Source organism: Chinchilla lanigera, unplaced genomic scaffold (assembly GCF_000276665.1).
Source record: "Chinchilla lanigera isolate Chin_1 unplaced genomic scaffold, ChiLan1.0 scaffold00048, whole genome shotgun sequence".
Taxonomy (NCBI): Eukaryota; Metazoa; Chordata; class Mammalia; order Rodentia; family Chinchillidae; genus Chinchilla; species Chinchilla lanigera.
In genome coordinates this window covers 1990570-2010957 of record NW_004955449.1, presented here as the reverse complement: position 1 = coordinate 2010957, position 20388 = coordinate 1990570, and the positions used below count along the sequence as shown (strand labels likewise).

The window sequence follows — 20388 nt, the reverse complement described above, 5'->3', positions numbered from 1 at the left end:
GCTCAGTAAATTCATGAGTACATACTAATTGCAAGACTGGGCTGTGACGCTTCAAAGGACCATCCTTCCCTTAAGGAATTTATATCCCAGAGAAGACACAGCACTCATGCCTACAATTTCCCACAGGTAGTTGGAAGAAAAGGGCAATTCAGAATCCACTTGGGAGATGGAAAGGGGAAACCTCGTGGACTGGAGAACTGGATCTTGAAGAAAGGACAGAGTTTGGAAAGGAAGGAATAAGCAGTTAAGAGAAACGGAGGAGAGTGGAGAGGAACAGAGCGTTACTGTGTCATTAGGAGGCTCTGATGGAAGCAGGGGCAAGGAGCAGATTTCACCACAGCTAGAGCGGCAGGAAAACAGGGTCCTGTCCCAGCTGCTTCCACCTGCAGGCCGGAAGTCTGGAATTTGACCAGAGCTGGACAGCACTAAGAATTGGTGTGTTTAAACGTTGCACCTAGAATTTTTAAAGTGAATTAGAGAGAAGAGACTGGATTTTGAAAGACCAGTTAGGAAGTTATAAGAGTATTAAGGCCCGGCTCACATTGCAAGAATTCGACAGGGAGCAGGGGAGGAGGCCGCAGGTGAGAGAGGAGGCCAAGAGGAAGTTTGCAGGTGGCAAGGCAGGTGCAGTGACAGGGACACATGCTGCCCCGGGGGTGAACCTTGAAACACGAGGTTTGCTGAAAGGAAGCCAGACAAGCCAAGCACATTTGCCTTCCGTTTATATGAAATGCCCAGAGTAGGTGAAGCCACACAGTGACAGAAGGGAATGGGGGAGTGGCTGCGGAATGCATACAGAGTCCCCTTTGGGGGTGCCGGAAATATTTGGGGGCATGTTTTAGTGGGAATAGTTACATGACACTGTTGAAAGTCCTAAGTGCCGCTGGGGTGCAGTGTTAAAGTAGTTACTTTTGTGTTACGTGAATTTCACCCCATTTAGAAATAATAGTAATAAAAAGGATGGCACCCCTGATCAAGACCAGTCCTCTTCCGCTGGGACGCTGCCGTCTGTGATGGGCAGTGTACCTTCAGAAAGGTCAGAGGAGCCCGGGCAGCAGAGAGAAGAGGAAGAGGGGAGTACGCGTCCAGGGGTGAGAGAAGAGGAGAGAGCAGCAGTACGGAGGCCAGGGGAGAAAGCTGTAAGACAGAGACAGGGATTCAAAAGGTGCCATGCTGCAGAAAAGCCAGGAAATGTGCGCTGAGAAAATGCCAGGTAGGAAACAACATTTGGGCCGCCTGACCAAACCCATGACCCAGGGGGTCTGGCCTGAGTTCCAGAGGAAGGGGATGACCAGCATTGCTAGGGGGCAAAGGCTGCCACAAGCTCCTTGTGAGTCTGCTTGTCACGTAGTACACAGAGGGGTCCCTATCGGCCTGCCACCTCGCCGCCACAGCCAGGCTGCTGGTTAAACTCAGGGGAGCATGGGTATTTCTGCCAAACTCCTGCAGGAGGGAGAGATGCAGGGGAAAGATCACGGAGGCCTGCTCTAGAAAGCCCTGTGTGTGTTCTCGGGCAATTAGGGTGCATAATGCTTCCAGCTGGGCCTTGGAGGTGGGGCCCCATGTGCACTGCCAGTCAAGAGGAGCCCTCCCGGTACTTGTCAGGAGTGTCCCCTGCACACGCACACGCGCATGCGCGTTCTTCATCCTCTGCTGCTTCATTGTGCACCTTCTCAAAGAGCCTCAACCTAACGGTAGATGATAGAACTGGAAAATGGAGCAGTGGAGCGGCAGATCCGCCATCCTTTGCTACACGGTTGTTCCTCCCCGTAAGCCTGGCTGCGGCTCCCTCTCCCCGGGGCCTACAAGCCCTTGTGTGGAGGAGCCAGGTGGAAGGAGAAAGACTGAACACCCAGTAAGTGGTCATCGCATTGTCAGTGTCAACAGTTTCATCTGGCTTCAGGCAAAAAAAAGATGCATCTAATTTTCCAAGATTGACCCTTTTTGTTCTCTCCATGATAGTTCTTAATATCTGATGAGTACCAAAAATCTCACACTTTAAATTGTCCTCCTCTCCTGTAAGATGGCTTGTGTTTCACTGGGAGAGTGCTGGACAACACCACAGGGAAGCCCCTCCCGCACACCAACCCCTTCAGCGAGACTCAGCCTTCCTGAAAGTCTCCGGCATTCTTTCCCTGCCGTTGGTGTGCTTTCCCGCTTAGAGTGACACCTGCCTTCCATACACTGGGTTCTAGAACACTAGTGGCTACAACATTAACCTATCCCTCTGCCGGTGTTTGAAGAGTGTATTGTTTAGTCTAAGGTTAAATATCTTCCTGGTCCTTTAAATAATTACAAACTACCTATACCACTTTGGACACTCAGGTATATGTTCAATGAGTAGTGGATATTAACATCCCCAATATATCGTATGAACCATGTAAATGAAGAATACTTTTATACGTACCCAGTAACTTTAGTCTTCTCTTGCTAGTACTGAGTCATTAATAATGTGATGATTTTTTTACAGTCAGCCATTGAGAAACTAACCCATGATTACCTAAACTTGTTCCACTTCCCGCCGCTAATTAAGGTAACGTTTCTTCCCTTTCTGAAAGTATGCTTCTTTTATTGACATGTGCACCTGCCACATCCACACCTAAATTTGCCAATGTCAGAAACTTGTTTGAAGTGGAATTTAATCATATCTAGCCAATAAAAGTCCCTTTGAAGACTAGGATGTGTCCAAGTTGAACGGACTTGTTTCCCACATGTTAAAATATAACAGTGCATTCATGATAAGAAGAATGCATCTCGCACCAGTGGCTAGGAGGTGTAAATGGCAACAGTGTAGGTGAGGCCCTCAGGCCTTCCACCTGGCTCTAGACATCTTCCTCTGATGTGTCTCTGAAGGAATTTGCACACTTGAGCTCTGGGTTATCACCTGCATTGGGAAGTGGGAGGTCTGTGGTTTGAATGACATAATTTATTCAGTAGTCTCCCCTTATCTGTGGGGGATACATTCCAGCACCCCCGTGGGTGCTGAAACTGAGGTTAGTGCCAAACCCTACAAATGATCTTTTCCCTATATACACATATCTATAACAAAGCTTAATTTGTAAGCTAGGCACAGTTAAGAGATTAACAACAATAACCAATAGTAAAATAGAACAGTTATAATAAAAGTTATTTAAAAGTTATGAATTGTTTATCTCTGGAATTTTCCATTTTATATTTACAGATCACAACTGACTGGCAAGTAATTGAAACCATGGAAAGCAAAGTCATCCATAAGAAGGGACTATTGTATTTAACATACTATTCTAAATATAATCTCAAAGTATATGGCATAAAATCAGCATATACTTGCAATTAATACATAGGCCACTAGGGGCTGGGGAATGTAGCTTAGTGGTAGAGCACTTGTCTAGCATCTGTGAGGTCAAGTTTGCTATCCAGCACTAACCAAACAAAATACCCGCCTACTCATACAGTAGTAAGCGTGGTTTTCTATCTGCGAGCCCTTTCCAGCCACGTGTGCTCTGGGAGTTGCAGAATTCTCTTTGGGAATAGCTTATTGCTATCTCAGATGTCTTAAAACTCTCAAATTGAAATATCATAGTGCATCTCCAGGTACGAAGTGCTTTTCTAGGATAAACCTGAGTGATGTAAGATGCATTGTGGAAAACATGACAGTGACATTCAGCCTGAAGTGTATGAGTTAAATCATTTGGCAAGGTTCTCAAAGCCTTAATTTATCATTTTTCTTGCTTTAAGAAATTATAACTTGTAGCTTTATCCAAAATAACCAACAGCAAATGTGGATTTTAAAAGAAACCACCCGATTTACACAAAGACTCAAAGTAAAAACACTATCTACAATAAATAGTGCATGGTTTTCTGTTCCAGGACTCAGGAGGTGAACCTGAAGAAAATGAGGAAAAAATTGTGAACCTTGAACTTGTTTTTGGTTTTCACTTGAAACCAGGAACTGGCCCACAGGTAAATCACATTTCAGATACTTCGGGTGATTTTCCGTGTAATTTACTCTTTTGTTCTCCTGGGACTCCATGGTTTTGTACACTACCCTCAACCACCCAGTTAAGTGATTCTGAGTACACTTACCGACTTTGTGAAACAGAATTTAGGTGACAGGCTGCCTGCTGCCCCTGTAACCCAGTGTGGGAATCTCATTTGCTTGGTCAGTGAAGAGGCCACCCAGGCTCTCGAGGTAACTCACAGGGAGGGGAGCGGCAGACACCAGCTTCCTGCTTCCTGTTTCTTAAGGGCCTCAATCTTAGGATACCGAGAATAAAATGGCACTGCGAATGGAACTCCAGGTGATACCGAGGCCCAACTTACCAGCTCTGAGCAGGGTGGCGGGACATATCACCAGTTATTCACTCACACTTTCACTTTTCGTCATTTTTAGAGTCTAGGAAAAGCTATTTGCCTGGGTACCATGTGAGCTGGAATTTTAATAGGCTTGTGTTAGTCTAGGCTACCATAAATAGATCATAATAATGATAACTTCTTATTGACTACTTGTTCTGTACCAGACATGCAGTACTGAAATGTAAATGCTAATTTCCAAGTGCGGAAACTAAGGCTCTGAGAAGGTAATTGACTCTCTGGCCCCAGAACCTAAGCCCTTAACTACTGCGTTCCTTGTGCCTTTCCTCTGAGGAGCCATGGGATCTCACAGATACAACCATCACTGGTTGCTGCTGGGCCTGAGGCAGACTTAGCTGACCCACTGGCCACTGGTGAAGAAAAGGATGCTTTGGCCCAGGCCATTCCTGGGAACCAGTGCTTACAAAAGCTGGGAAGTTGTTGTGAAAGTTGAGTTTCACCTGGGGTTTAAAAGATGCCCTTTCCAGACACCTGACAGGGAGGGCCGGGCCTGCATCGCCGCAGGTGTGTTGATGCTTCTGTTGAACGCAGTGCTTGGTTGAAAGAAAGCAGCTCTGAATCCAGACTTCCTGTGTGTGCACACTTCCCTCTTCCCTCTGTGGATAGATCGCTGTCTGTCATTGCGGTTGTTAGAAGCAGACACAGAAAGGGGACTGCGGAGTAAGTTCCTCTCTCTTCAGCATCATCAAAGGGCCTTCTAATGCTGGGACTGTGTAGCTCTGGGCACCCCAAATCCATCCAGTGATAGGCAGATTGCATGGTTCCCTTTGCCTTCTTTAGTATCTTCAACTTCTTAAGTTATGAATTCTCTTTATTTAAACCTTTTTATGGCCTATAAATGATGAAGAGAGAGAAGAATTTCTTTGAGGCTTATGGAGAGGTTTCAAACAGAAAAATATTTTCAGTTATTGAAGAAAATGACATTAATATGGAAAGCTGAAAAATATATATTTTAGTAAGAAACAAAAGCTATCAGTGATATTTGAGACAAAATACAGTGGTGTGTATTTACCATAACCACGTAGATTTTGTGGATCATCCGCAAGCCCAAAGCTGCCACAACTTTTGACATTCTGCTGTCTCATCCAGAGTGATAATTTCATCCATTCATTCACTGCTGTGTGCCTGGCTGTATGCTACATGCTCAGGATTCAGAGTTAAAAAGTACAGACCTGGCTCGGAAAGAGCCCAGAGCTTATTGGGAGAGATACACAAGATCCGTGAATGGTTACAGTGCAAAGTGATGAGTTTTTACACCATGCACATCGTTCTGGGGCACACGCTGGATGTACCTCTGCAGATGGGAAGGTCTTGAAACGTTTCTGTTAGAAGTGATGCTTAAGCTCAAATTTGAAATTCAATAGAGTAAATTGGGTAGGGAGAGGATGGTGAAGGCAAAAGAAACAGTGTGTGCAAGTGCTCACTCTCAGGGAGCCATGTAAACCCCGGAGCTCCTCCTGAGCTGATCTGTATGGGACCGCACAACTCAAGCATCCTCCCTCTGGAAAAACTTTGTAGCGTGTTGATCACTAAGACTGCAGAGGGAGGCTGGTGACCAGAATCAGAATTATGTATTAAACTAAGGAGTTTGAAGGGTTTTGAGGAGAGAATAGATGGGATTAGATTTTTTTTAGTCTGTCAGAAGCACAGACGAGGGAAGATGCATTGGGAAGGAGCCATGCTAGTGTGAGAAAGACGAGCAGATCAGAAATGATAAGAAACTGAGGCTACAGCAATGCTGCAAAGTGCTGTGCATCCTGAGACACACCGATCAGACCTCATCAGGAGCCAGGATGGTGCTGAAGGTTTTTAGTATGGGCAAAGTGTTTTGTCCTCCCCAACCCATGACTAGGTCAAGCCTTGCAGGAGAAAGCTGGAGCTTTGGAAGTCCTCCCCAAATCTAAGTTTGCAGATCAACGACACTTGATTTCACCTTTTGCTTCTCAAGTAAAACGAGAGGTGTGTTCTAATTAGAGCTGCTGGGAATAGCATATGACAAAGACTTGCTACATTTTCCCTTTGCCTTCCATAAAGACCTCCAGCTAATATCCTTTAAAATTGGTATGCTTACCCAGGGATAGTGACACACACCTGTGATCCCAGGACTCTGGGGCACTAAGGCAGGAAGATCACAAGTTTGAGGCTAGCCTGGGCAACTTAGCAAGACCCTGTCTGTAAAAAAGGGCTGGGGATGTAGCTCAGTGTGAATGCCAACACCTTGGACTCAATTCCCAGTACTGCTCCCCCGCCAAAAAAAAAACCAAAAAAGGTAGGTCATTTCAGTAACTTTAAAACTACCAAAAGTAAATAATAACAATATGACTTTATACACAAATATAGAGAAGAAAGCTCCTTTGTTGTAAGATCTAGCCAACCCTTTGTTCTCAGAATTTGAATTAAATTTATTTTTTGTACCAGAAATTGAATTCAAGTCCTTGTACTTGCCAGGCAGGCACTGTGCTGCTGAGCTATATCCCTGGCCCTTGAATTAAATTCTTAACTTCATTCTACAAGATGGTTTGTGGCACAAAATGAGGCTGATTTGCAGAACCTTGGAAGCCATCTGCATTTGAGAGCCTGTGCCTTCTACAGGGGTCACTGCAGTGACACCTTGCCCAGGAGCTTAGTCTGGATAGCTGCACCCCTGCAGAAAGCCAGGACCTGACCATATTCCAAATGATACAGGTTACAACCATTCTCCCAGAATGCCCTTTTCATTTCCCTTTTAAAAGCAACCTGGGGGCTGGAGATTTAGCTCAGTGGCACAGCGCCTGCCTGGCAAGCGCGAGGTCTTGAGTTCGATTCCTGGTACCGGAAAAACAAAAAACGAAAAACAAACAAACAAACAAAAAATAAATAAAAGCAACCTGGCAGGGCAAAAAAAAAAAAAAAAAAAGATTAAACCACAAACTTGAGCATCAAATCAGTTAATAAATGATGGGCTAGGGGTATAGTGAGGTAGTAGAGCACTTGACTAGCATGTCTGAGGCCCTGAGTTCCAGCCCCAAGACCACCAAGAAAAGTTTAATTAATTAATTAATTAGTAAGTGACAGTGAGTTTTACCCACTTATTTGATTGATCCATTTCTACACAGTAAAGTGAGTTAATCATTTAAATAATATTGTATGCCGAGGCAGGCTGCAAGTTATGACAAAGTAGCAGAAGTTGGGTCTTTCTCCACCCCATGTTTACCATGTGTGGGGCAGAAAATGCCTGAGATAATTATTATTTCCTCATCTTCTGGCCAAAGACACTGCAGAAAGCAGTTTGCAAACTTTTTTTCATGCCGTTGTTATAATTCAACGTAATGAGGAGTATCATACCTCAGTTAACCTCCTCATGAGGAAATCGGGGCAGTGAGGTGAAGCTCTTGCCGAGAGTCCACAGGCTTACCCACCTCTTTCTGGAAAGTACCCCCATCCCCCAAAGTATGTGCATGGGTAATCAATTTATTTGGGGAAGTTAATACTACTTTACTGCAATTTGTTTTGTATGGAAACTGCCTTGTGCTTGTATTCTAAAGCCTTTGACTTTGCACAAAAGAGAAGAGCTTCTGAAATCTCAAGCACCTTCACACACTCCCCAGGGTGGCAACCACCCTTTTTTATTGAAATATTCAGCTGCATAGAGTTTATTATTATATCTCTTATCAGCTCACCAGTCAGGAATATTGATTCTCAAATTGCCAAGGGATAAACTATCAAATCACCCAGCAGTTTTCTCACCAAGATCTTTTTGAGACTTCGTGTCATAAAAATTCAAAAGCAGAGCCAGGAAGGAACCACTGTATTTGAGAGTCGCCCATTGTTCATGAGTGATGAACAGCTAGACTTTGTCTCCTGAATCCTTATTCCTCTCCCTTCTGATGCAACAAAAGAAGCCTGATTGAAGCCAAGGGCCTGCAGGTCTGAAGTGATTGCCCGCCCTAGGTAGGAGACCTGGGTGAGAGGAGGAGCAAGGGGAACAACACCCCAGGTCTCCCAACACCCTGATCACTGGACCTTTTAATGGGAATCCACTTCCTGTCTTAGACTACCCCTTCCAAATGGATCTCACTTCATTTCCCTTCAAGAAGTGTTTTGAGAGCTCAAGAGAACCAAGAAGAGAAAATGAGAGGAACATTTTGAAGAAGTGCAAACAACTGACAGAGCCCCTCAGAGTCCCCTCTGTGGAATCTCCCTCCTGCCCTTCTCCCTGTCCTGCCTTGTCCTTGTTAGCATCTGGCCCCAACTCCTGCTCGCCCAAGATGGGAAGAAATTCAATCAATGGTTCTGCTTCTTTGGTCTTCTCACATCGTAGGTTAAAAATGCTGCTTTTTACAAATGCTCCTCATTTGTACTGTGCTTTCAGGTCTTTATTAGATTGCTTGTAAAATGTTGCATTTAATAAACTTAATTGAATCTCCAGGCCCTTTCTCAGAGCACTATAAATATCAGAAACTGTCAAATAGGGCTTTCTTTCCTATTGTGTAATTTTTGTAAATGGATAGATAAACATGAGTAAAATAACAGGGCACAAAAGGAAAAGATTTTGTAAGGAAATATAAAGCCAATACCTTTTGTAAATTTCAGAACAGCTAAAAGCAAAGCTTTTCTTTACTTTGATGTGAGTTATATTTATTTAAAAATCAGTGTAAGGAAGTTCACTTACTATGATCAGGCATGAGGGAGGCAGGATACGTATACACAAATGTGTTTGTGTGCCTAAGTCTGTAAGCTTTCAGTGGTAGGGTTTTATTTTAAAAAAAAAAAAAAAAAAAAGTGTTAGGGAGGATGGAACAGGGAGGTAGTAGTCATGTACGAAGTTTTGGCTGCATGACATGAATAAGTCCTAGAGATCCACTCTACAGTATAGTGCCTATAACAAATAATGCTGTGTTGAATTCTTAAACATTTGCTAAAAAGGCAGATCTTGGGGCTGGGGATATAGCTCAGTGGCACAAGTGCCTGCCTAGCAAACACAAGGTCCTGAGTTTGATTCCCAGTACCAAAAAAAAGAAAGAAGGCAGATCTTATATTAAGTGTTCTTATCACAAAAATAACATAAAAGACCAGGAAGAAGCTTTGGGGTGGTAGAAATGTTAATGCCATGGGTTGTGGTGATAGCTTCACAACATGTTACTTATTGTTTACATGAAATACTTCCAGCTTTTCATAGGTCAATCATACCTCCATAAAGTGGTCTCTTGAACAAGAGAAACACAGGCTTTATTAATTGACAATAACAAAGCAAACACAGACAAAAATTTTACAGTTGCATAACTTTGCTGCTGACTTCTAAACATAGAATGTGGCAATATACCCTTCCATGTATAGGGTTGTACAGCCGCCTATAGTGCTAGAGCAGAACTGGGCAAGGTGCTTAGTGCTTGCTTGCTGATAGGTTAACACCCATGTGGATATACATGCATGCCAAGGGATATCTGGAAGCTAGAGAAAATAGCCCTGATTTGAAGCATTTGCAGATTCCTGTGGTGTAAATATTCCCACCCTAACTGATTTAAAGTTTCCAATCCAATGTCACTAAACTTGAAGAAGGGAAGAGCTGTGAGCAATAGGCTGTGAATGCTGACTGCAGCAGACTACTGGATTACTCTTAGTCTTCTTAAAGAGATTATGAAATCTTTCAAAAATAGCAGTGTACCACTCACGAGAAAACATTGGCCTCAATAAGTGATAAACACACTATTGCTGGTTTCCGACTATACTGCGAGCAGTTAGTTCAAAGCAAGCTCTGGTCTCCTAATGAGCCTGTTGTTGGCTTAGGTCTCCTTGGGTCACCATTTGCTCACACTTATCACATTATATGAATCAGGAAAAGTAGTATTCAAGTTTGTACAGAGTAAAAATACACTTATGGAGGCACAGAAATAAATTTTAAATCTGCGGCTGTTCTTTAAAAACTATTGAAACCGTCCTGGTTGGTAACCCCATGATGACAGGTGCAGGTGTCCCTATCAATAGAGGAAATCTGTGCTTTTAGAAGTGGGTTTTCAAAAGCCTCTGAGAATCACTAAGTTCTGCAGAGTGAAGACCTCAGTACTCACAGTGACTTGTGTTTTCTCAACCAAAAATTAGGTCTTGAGAATAACCAACTAGAGAAGGGACAGGTTATTTGAAGTAAAATTAGAAGCAGTCTGTTGGAAAGTCAAGGACTGATGACAACAGTATCAATCCTGGGCATCTGGATTTGGACTGAGAATAGCTCAACTGGTAAACAGTGCCTACTACGTAGGTTAGTACTTCACAAATCACATTTCTTTAGAGTCATGGAGGCAGGGGAAGAACTTTGCAGGTAGAACAGCTGTTTTGAAGGTCCTGGATAAAAGTTTGTTTATAGCAAATTTTTCCGTATAAAAATATTTATTAGGGGCTGGGGATTTAGCTCAGCAGCACAGCACCTGCCTGGCAAGTGCAAGGTTGTGAGTTCGATTCCTGGTACCGGAAGAAAAACAAACTAAAAAAATATATATATATATATATTTATTAATCACCACTTAGGTAAGCCAGATCACCTTCTATATTTGTTAAGAAACCCTTAAGAGTAGTCTTAATTATTCAAAAATCAGTAGCAAGACTTACTATGCTTTTTTTACACGATCAAAACCTAATACCTCCTAACTTAAAATACATCTAAAAAACAAAACCCTTTCCAAACATGTCACCTAATACCTGCACCATTTTAGATAGTTGAGTGTGCAGTGCATCCTATGAAAGTGTGACTCACTTGATTTGTTTCACATTATTTTAACATCATCCCTAACGTCCCCTTTTCATACATAACTCCAATAACAACCCCCCAAAAAGGCAGTGTAACAACCTTATCTCCACTGGTGTCTACTTGGCACCAATCTGCCCTGACCTTAGACTCGAGCCATTGTTAAGGGTATAACGCATTTACATATTTTGCAATAAAACATCAGTTATTTGCATTACTGTGTCAAGTTTTATTTGATTCTTTCACCTAAAAATGACTCATTTTCCTTTCTTGTATTTTAAAAACCAACTACTCTAAGCTTGTTTGAGAATAATCAAAAATTGCCCATTTAGCTAGAAGTCATTTTCTTTTCAAAAGGCAAATGTTATTTAATCTTTCAGCTGTTCATTGTGCCATCATAAATACTTTCTTTTCAGCACAGTTGTGGGGACTGAAATGAGCCCACTAATTGCCTCCCATTTCGACTGACATGTGGTGGTTTAGTGGAAAGAGAACACAGCAGGGAGAAGGAAATAGGAGGCTGAGAAAATGAGAGCTAATTATTTTCACTGCCTCATGTCAGGCTCTGTGTCAGCCTTGTTTTTACAAACTGGAAGGTTTAGCACTAAATAAAACAAACTGGCGTCATGTTTTTATATACTGGCAGTGTCATGGAAGCAGCTGCACATCTCAAAGACAATATAATGCCTGCGTTCGCATGGACACCATCTGACAGACACTGTGAGCCACGGCTAATGAGGATATCGCAGTGGTGCCAAAGTGAAAGGTGCTGAATTATGTATGATTCTTCATCAGTGCAGCAATAGTCCTGTACATCATTATGAGACATTGTTTTGCTGAAGAGATTAAAACATTCTTAGTTCCAGACCCTGCAACCTATACGCGCTGAAAGAGGTTATTAATGGAATTTTTAGGGAGAGTTTCTTGTGGATTTCTTTGGGGCTGAAAAACAAATCTCATGGGACAAAGATGTGGTGGGTCGTGACACTGTATAGATGAAGAAGAGAAGCAAATTAACCATACTTGTATTATCTTCCTTTTAAAGGCAGCATAATAAAATATAGTGTAGCGAGGTTATGCTTAATGATAAATAACCCAGGTGCCATCATAGGATGCTCCACTCTCCTGCCTTGAACACAGCGGGCTTCGGCAGCTGAGCTGGATAATAGCAACGCATGCAAAGAAGCCTTCGAGGCCTAAGTCATCAACATCTCACTACTCAATACCAGCATGACCAATATTTTAGCGTATTTTTATTTTATCTGCCATTACTTCTTACATTTCGCAACAGTCAGTCACTTGCTAGGACTGTTATCTTTCCTTCCCTCCTCTTGAATCTTAAAAAGTTGAGTCCAACCACTCTCTTACATATTTTGAAATATTTCCTCCATAAAGGCTTTTTTTCCGCTGCAACCTTCTTGGGTGGTTTTGCTTTTTTCCCATTCATGTGGGAAGAGGAGAGGGTGGGTGGGGACTTTGCAAACCAGTGTGTCTCTAGGATTAGACTCGATGTGGCCAGAATTTGAACTCCAGTCCCAGGAGGCTGACAGACCTTGTCACATACTTCCTCAGTTTTCTCAGCCTTGGTGTCCTCACCTGTAAAATAGGGGCAGTGCTCTATATAGCTCACAAGAGTGAGAATTAAACAACATAGAAAAATCTCAAACACATTATGCCAGGTGTATACAGATGCACACTGTGAAATTTAATCTGTGGTGATAGAAATCAGAATGGTGGGTGCCTCTGCCTGTGAAGAGGCCTGCCTGGGAAAGGGCATGAGGGAACTTGCAGGGGTACTGGAAATATCTTGATTGTTTTGTTGGTTATACACTATATGCGTTTGTCAAAAATTTAGTGAACCATACACTTCAGATCTGTGCAATTTATTAGATGTAAGTTATACCTCAATTAGAAAGTACATTTAAAAAATTGAAGTATGTGTAATGTTTAGGTAAATGTGATCTATAAAAGCCTGAAATCTTAATTTTGAGATCAGTTTCCTCCTGGAGTATCCTGAATGATCTTAGACTTAGATTTTGTAAAAGGTTTATCTACAGTGTTGCTAATTCTAATTAAATTTTGTAGAGTAATATATATGGAGAGATTATGTCTCCAAATTGCCCAGAATTTTAAAGTTGAACTTTTGGTGGTATTTTCAGTCATTTTTTTCTATTTGGAAAATGTACCTCTATCTTGATTATTTCTTTATATTCTCTTCTCTTTTCATTCCTTTCTTCCTCTTTTTCAGGAGGGAGAAGGGATGTCTGTTGTAGCAGTCAGTTTTGTGACCAAACACCTGAGAAAATCAGCTTACTGGAGGAAAGCTTTATTTTGATTCACGGTTTCAGAGGTTTCAGTTCATGGTCAGTTGGCTCCACTGACATGGGTCTGAGGTGAGGGAGAACGTCATGGTTATGGAAGCTTGTTGGGAAGGAGACTGTTCACCTTGTGGTGACCAGGAAACAGAGACAAATAAACAGGAAGGTGTTGGGGTCATGATGTAGTCCCCAAGGACATCCCCCAAGGACCTATTCCCCTCAACTAAGTCTCATCTCCTTCAGTTTCTATCACCTCCCATAGCCCATTCAGCTGTGAAAGTATCAATATTTTAATGCACTGATAAGATTAGAGTCCTCATGATCCAATCACTTCCTAAAAGCCCTACCATGGGGGCATTGGAGATCAAGCTTTCAATACATGAGCCTCTGGGGGCTATGCCAGATCCAAACTATGTTTGTTTGGCATCAGTTGTACCACCGTAGAACTCCAAAGGATTTTCAGTGGCTTGCAAAATATGTAATAGTGAGTCCCACCAAGAAATAACTTATTTTAGCATTAACAGAGTATTGTTTGGGATTTATCTTCACAGGGTAAGAGATTCTGTTTTACTTGGCCAGTAGTCTTAATTCAGAAAATTTTTCACATTACCAGCAATCCTGAAGCATTTCACTGGGAAGGCTTTCTTGTCCTCCGTTATCCATACATTCTCTCCTAAAATTATCCAGGTATTTCAACAGCTGCCCTGAGAAATGTGCCCATCCTAGGTACCCGTGAGAGTTGTCCTATTTTTTATCATTTCAAATGCAAAAATTTTCCTCTCTCCAACAAAATTCCATTTGGTTCTTACAGATTTATGTTGAGTCAGATTTCCTAACTAATGGAAAGTTTCAGTAACTATTTTTTCTCATCTAAAGACTAGCAGAGACACTTCCCGCTTCCCAGAGCCCTGCTGTGCTCCTGGCCCAGGGTTGGATTAATAGTTGTCATTCCCTTTGGAAGGTGCATCAACAAAATTGTTTGAACTGTGTGAATGTCCTCTTGGATGGTGTGGCTGTTAGGGTGGAGTTTCAACCTAATTGGCCTTGGGATCTGCCCTGGAGATTGCTAGAGCTCACTTCTAAGTGTATCTGTGTGGGCCATGGAGGCAGGGGGTGAGGTCTATGTCTGGTCCCTTGTCCCTTCCATTCTGCTACTCTTCCCCTGCTCTGCTTGCCGGACACCGTGAACTAAGCCTCTTTGCTCCATCACACCCTTCCACCTTCTGCGTTAGAACCACCAGTCAACCATGAACTGAAACAATGAGCGAAACTAAACTTCTCTTCCTTTAAGTTGTGGGTGTTGAGGACTGTGTCCAGTGATGGGAAAGCTGACCAACAGAGACAGGAATGCAGGTATAAACTAAAATCCCAGGGTAGTGAAGACCCGTCTTCCTTAATTTTGCATCTGCACCAAGACAAGAGCTGACTGGGTGGAAGATGGTGGAAACTTCAAGAGGTGGGGCATAATAGTAGTCTCCAGGTCTTTGGGGGCATCCCTCGAAGGGGACTGTAGGACCTGGGTTTCTCCCTTTCTAATGCCATGACCATAAAGGGAACAGTTTTGACCCACCACACCTTCTGGCTATATATGCTACCTCACCACAGACCCAAATGTAAGAGGGCCAGTCAGTCAAGGACCAAAACCTCCAGAACTACATGCCAAAGTAAAACTTTTCTCTTCATTTTTGTTTTGTTTGTGTTTTTTTTTTTTTGTTCGTTTGTTTTTCTTCCGGTACCAGGTATCAAACTCACGACCTTGCGCTTGCCAGGCAGGTGCTTTGCTGCTGAGCTAAATCCCCAGCCCCAGCTTTTCTCTTTAGAAGTTGATCATCTCGCTGGGGATATAACTCAGTGGCATAAGTGCCTGCCTGGCAAGTGCAAGGTCCTGAGTTTGATTCCCGGTACCCAAAAAAAAAAAAAAAAAGTTGATCATCTCAAATATTGATCACAGTGGAAAAAAAAAGGTGACTAACACAAGAAATGTACTCTTCATAGCACCACAAGACAACATTGGTTCAAATGTCAACTTGCCCCACACTTAGTACTTATGTGATCTCTGTCAAGTCACACATCTCTCCGTGCTTCTATTTCTTTGGCTAAGATAAGGCTCAGTGACAGTCAGTCACATTTAATAGCCCCTGCATCTCCAGACATTGGATGGTTCTTATTAGTAGGGGTGCATTAGGGTCTAGTGAACCAGAGATGAGCAGAATTCATGCTATATGATCAATGTATGTCAGAAGATATAAATCTCTTCCTTCTATTTATTTTCCTAGAACCAGTCATTGACATGTTGCAACTTTTTTCAACACTGGTCATTTCCTGGTCCCAGAGCTACTCTGTACCCTTGGGTCCCTAGGCTCCTGCCCCAGAGAGAGGCTTGGCGCAGTCTGCCTTCTCCAGCATGATCCCTGGTCTGTACCACGCTTTGCACCTTCCTACTTCTCAAAGCTCCTTGGCCCTTTGTCCTCTTCTCTTCTATCACTGCTAGGTGACAGGCCAGCTACTACAGTAAACTAATTGGAGCTCTGTTGGTGGCCATAGTTGAAACAATAATAACTATACCTTTTGAGCTCTTGATTTGGTTCTGACACATGCTGGGCATTGCATTTATATTATTTCATTTAATTGTCACACAGTACGATAACCCGTTTGTGAGTGAAGAGCACTACGTTCAGATGGTTACATATGTTGGCTGTGATTGGGGCGAAATGGGAAAAACTAAGAGTCAAACCCAGTTGAATAGGACTTTCAACTTGTGATCTCCACCTTGCCCTTCCACCTAGGTTCCTACAGTAATGGCTTAAGATTTGATCTTTTTCTGAATTGTTTCCATTTGCATGGGAATCATCAATATCTTCAACCAGTTGAGTGACTAGTGAAGACATTTCAGGCCACCAGGGGTGAGATGGTTTTGAAAAAGGAGTTCTTAAGGCCCTATGGAATCTCAGAATTCAGAGGTGACTGCTTTTGACTTTTGCCTGCTGGAATTGAGAGTTGTCTACAGCCATCAAAAGTTACTGTCTTAGTTACTTTTCTTGTTGCTGAGACAAAATGCCTGACACCCACAGTTAAATGAGGAAAGGTTTTTTTCAGCTCACAGGTCATAGAGGTTTCAGTCCATAGTCAGCTGGATCCAAGGCAGGCTGGCATAGCAAGGGGACATCCCAGTGCAGAAATAGTTCATGGCAGGCAGAAGGCAGCAAAGCAGCAAAGTAGCAGCAACAGCAGACAGAAACAGCTGCCATCTTTCTGTCCCTTTATCTTCCATCTAAGCTGTAAACATATTGATTGGTGTCACCCATGGCCAGGGTGGGGCACCCTTAGTCCCAACATGAAACCCTGAATCATAGTATCACATGCTTGGTCCAGCCACCTTTGAAACTCACCTATGAGTGCATGAGACCTTGGGGGAACATCTAGATACAAGTCATAACGGTTACTCTTAAATACTAGTCACACTTGTAGCACTCATATCAAGCCCAAGTCAGTACCAGCTCACCCTGATAAAAGTGAATGGTTTTTAAATCAGTGACCTTAGTCTCACTACCTGGTCCATGTCACTGCCAAAATGCAGTGCAATTAAAGACCTGGATTACTCACATAAATATATAGAGTTGCTGCTTTTAGTGGTGCTATTGATGATTCCATTTATTCTATCTGTTATGAAAATCTGTTCAGTGATCCATTGGTTAAGAACTTGTTGCATGGCTTTCAGCATGTAGATGTACGCTCTGTGGAATTCAGTGACTATAGACAAATTCTAGTAGTTGTAGACAATCCTCATAGACAGCTTATGACTCATTAGGCAATAAAACTGCCAAAAATGCTTAGATTAATTTGAACTTTTGCAGAATTTAAGGAATTCCATTACTTTATTTGTAGATTACTTAACCAGGCAACAGTGACATCATAGAGGCACTGAAAATTTCTTTTGAGTTATATGAAGGGATTGGCAAATTAAATTAATGCTTTAGATGAATATTATATACTCTTTCTTTCTCATGCGGCTTTGTAAAAACCAGGACCTATTTTTTCATGAAATGAATAATGCCCCTTTGTCTTATAACTTCCTTGATAATAGTTTTATTGTTCCAGTATCTACTATCTTTTATGCTTCCATTAAAAGGCTTTCTTTCAGATAACAGAAAAGGAGAATTTAAAACAATAATAACGAAAAAGATCTAAACTGTACCAGGCATGGTAGTAGACACCTATAATGCCAGCTGTCTGAGAGACTGAGGCAAGAGGATCACAAGTTCAAACCCATCCTGGGCAACTTAGTGAGACCCTGTCTCAGAACAAAAAATAATGAGCTGGGGATATATCTCAATGAGAAGGTCATGAGTTCAATCTCTAGTACTGCAAAAAAAGTCTAAACTGGGCATTGGCATGGTGGTACACATCCGTAATCCCAGCTAGTTAGAAGACTGAGGCAGGAGGATTGCAAGCTGAATTCAAGGCCAGCCTCAGCAATTTAGTGAGACCCTGTCTCAAAATAAAATTTTTAAAGGGCTGGTAGAGTCCTTGCCTAGCATGAGTGAAACCCTGGGTTCAATCCCTAGTACCAAGGGATTGGTATAGATAAAGATCAGATAAAGTAAAAAGTCTATAAGCCTTTTATTTGGATCAGTGTTTTCCCAAGTCAGAGTTGAGCAGGAAGTGGTTGCTGCAAGGAGGATCCATGATGTGCTGATTTTTTTGGTTGTATTTACAAAGTCTTCTCTGATCCCTCCCCCTCCTAGCTATTGTCAGCGGTTCAATCCATGTATGGAGCGTGGCAAAACCATCTAGAGAGTCCAGCCCAGCCACCCTCTCATATTGCCTTCCCCGTTAGTATCTCCCTCAGTTCTGGAGGCAGGCAGCCTGTGCCATCACCATCCCACTGCCACCACCTATTGACCATGAAACCACAGGAAAAAGAAAGTTCCTTACTCTGTATGAGCCTCATCTATAGGAAAAGTAGACCGATTTGCAGGGTTATGAATACCAAGTAAAATAGCATACTGTAAGTACCCAGCAGCATGCCTACAGCACAGTAAGCAATCCATAAATATGCACCCAGCACACCCCCTGTGATGCCCTTCTTAACACAGAGCTCCTCTGACAGTGCTTGGTGGGGCTCTGACATGGAGCATGAGGTCAAGGAGGAGCACTTGGACTACGAGCCAGGAGCAAAACAGGGGGAGTCCCTGAATTTCCACGTAGCTCAAAGTTTTCTGAATGTTGTTGACTAAATAATTCCCAAACTAGACAGGCAAAAGGAGCTTGTCTCTATTGAGGCTTTGTATTCAGCCACTGCCTTCAGAAGGCTCTCACTATTTCAGAGAAGAGCCTTCATAACACTGGTCCCTGTTCTGCCCAGGCTGTCTGGGTAGCAGTGGCTCCAAAACAAGGAAATACTAAGATGTTTGTCAATTCTTAGTACCTGATTTGACTCACATTAGGCAAGAGCTTGGCTTTCATTGTCCTGAATAAACTTTCTCCTTCACTAATGGGCGCTCCATCTTGTGAAAATGTCTGGGCAAAGAGGGTTGCTCCCCTCAGCAGTGAGCCCTGCTTGGACCTGTAATTCCTCCTGAGGCTTTTTTAAAAATTAAGTTTATTGTTACAATGTAGATATGCATATTGATCATAGTCATCATAGGAAATTTGTACGTGTACATGATATACCTTGGTACCTCTTTTTTTTCCTACTCCCTCCCCGTTCAGCCTCTCTTCCCCTCCTTACAAAGCTTTGTTTCCATTTTATCCTTCCTTTATCATTTTTCTTTTCCCTTCCTTCCTTCCTTCCTTCCTTCTCCTCTCCCCCGTCCCTAGTTCCCCTTTCTTTTGAACAATTTTTTTTCCTATTTTACAATATCTAATATATATTTTGGTTCTTATTTACACTTTCAGTATCTCACACCACAGAGACAATGCAATATTTATATGTGTCCAATTTATTTCACTTGCGTATGGTCTCAAGATCCATCCATTTAGCTATGAATGTCTCAAGTTTATCCTTCTTTATGGCTGAGTAGTACTCCATTGTATAAAAAATACATTTTTTTTAATCCATTCATCACTTGATGGGCATTTGGGCTGTTTCCAAGATTTTGCTATTACAAACTGTGCCACTATAAACATGGGAGTGCATATATCACTGTAGTATGATGCTTTTAATTCTTTTGGGAAGATACCAAGAAGGGAAATAGCTGGGTCAAATGGGACTTCTACTTCTAGTTTTTTGAGGAATCTCCACACTGATCTCCACAGTGGTTGCACCAGGCTACACTTCCACCAACAGTGGAAAAGCGTTCCTTTTCCCTACAACCCCCCCAGCATTTGTTATTGGTTGGTCACTTGATAATAGCCATTCTTTCTCCTCCAGAGGCTTTTCTAAACCATCAAGCTCCCTGAGCTTCACATTGAGGCCAGCAGGCCTTCCACAGCTTCTTTGTTGATCCTTCTCCATGAAAATTATGTCTAAGCTTGCTCTGGGAAACATTCCAGGTCTGCTCTTACCAGAGTGTTTGCTAGTATCAGCATGTGAGGTACTTGTTACATTATCTGTAATCTCAGAACCCTTCAGCCTTTAAAAAAATGTAAGAGAGATGTGAATTTGTGGCCCAGGGGACAATCTGGTACACAGACATGGGTTTATTTTTCCTTTGAATTGCATACACAGTGTTTATCCTCCAACATTTTTATTACTAAATTCTTCATACAGCAAAGTAGAGAGATTTTATTGCAAACCCCCATAATAACTACCCCCACAATTGAACCATTAACATTTTATTCTTCTTGCCTTATCACTTACCTACCTATCCTTTGAGCCATCTAGCAATTCTAATTTTTCATGCATTTCAAAATAATTTGCAAAAATTAGTACACTTCCTGCTAAATACTTTAGTATGCTGGAATTCAATAAGAAATTTATAAATCTTAAATTTATATTCACTGACTATTGCCAAATATATATACCTACGTAGGCCTGACCTCTATCAGTAGAGTACT

At 42.2% G+C, this 20388-nt stretch overlaps 1 protein-coding gene across 1 annotated transcript in view; it reads left to right on the top strand.

Annotated features, from left to right (window-relative positions):
* The window catches only part of LOC102011258 (mitogen-activated protein kinase kinase kinase MLT), a gene marked incomplete in the record, with an annotated part of 162859 nt that overhangs the window by 128087 nt on the left and 14384 nt on the right, over positions 1-20388 (top strand). Inside the window, 2 exon segments of the mRNA XM_013518751.1 lie at positions 2471-2533; positions 3850-3942. Coding sequence (XP_013374205.1) covers positions 2471-2533; positions 3850-3942 — 156 coding nt within the window.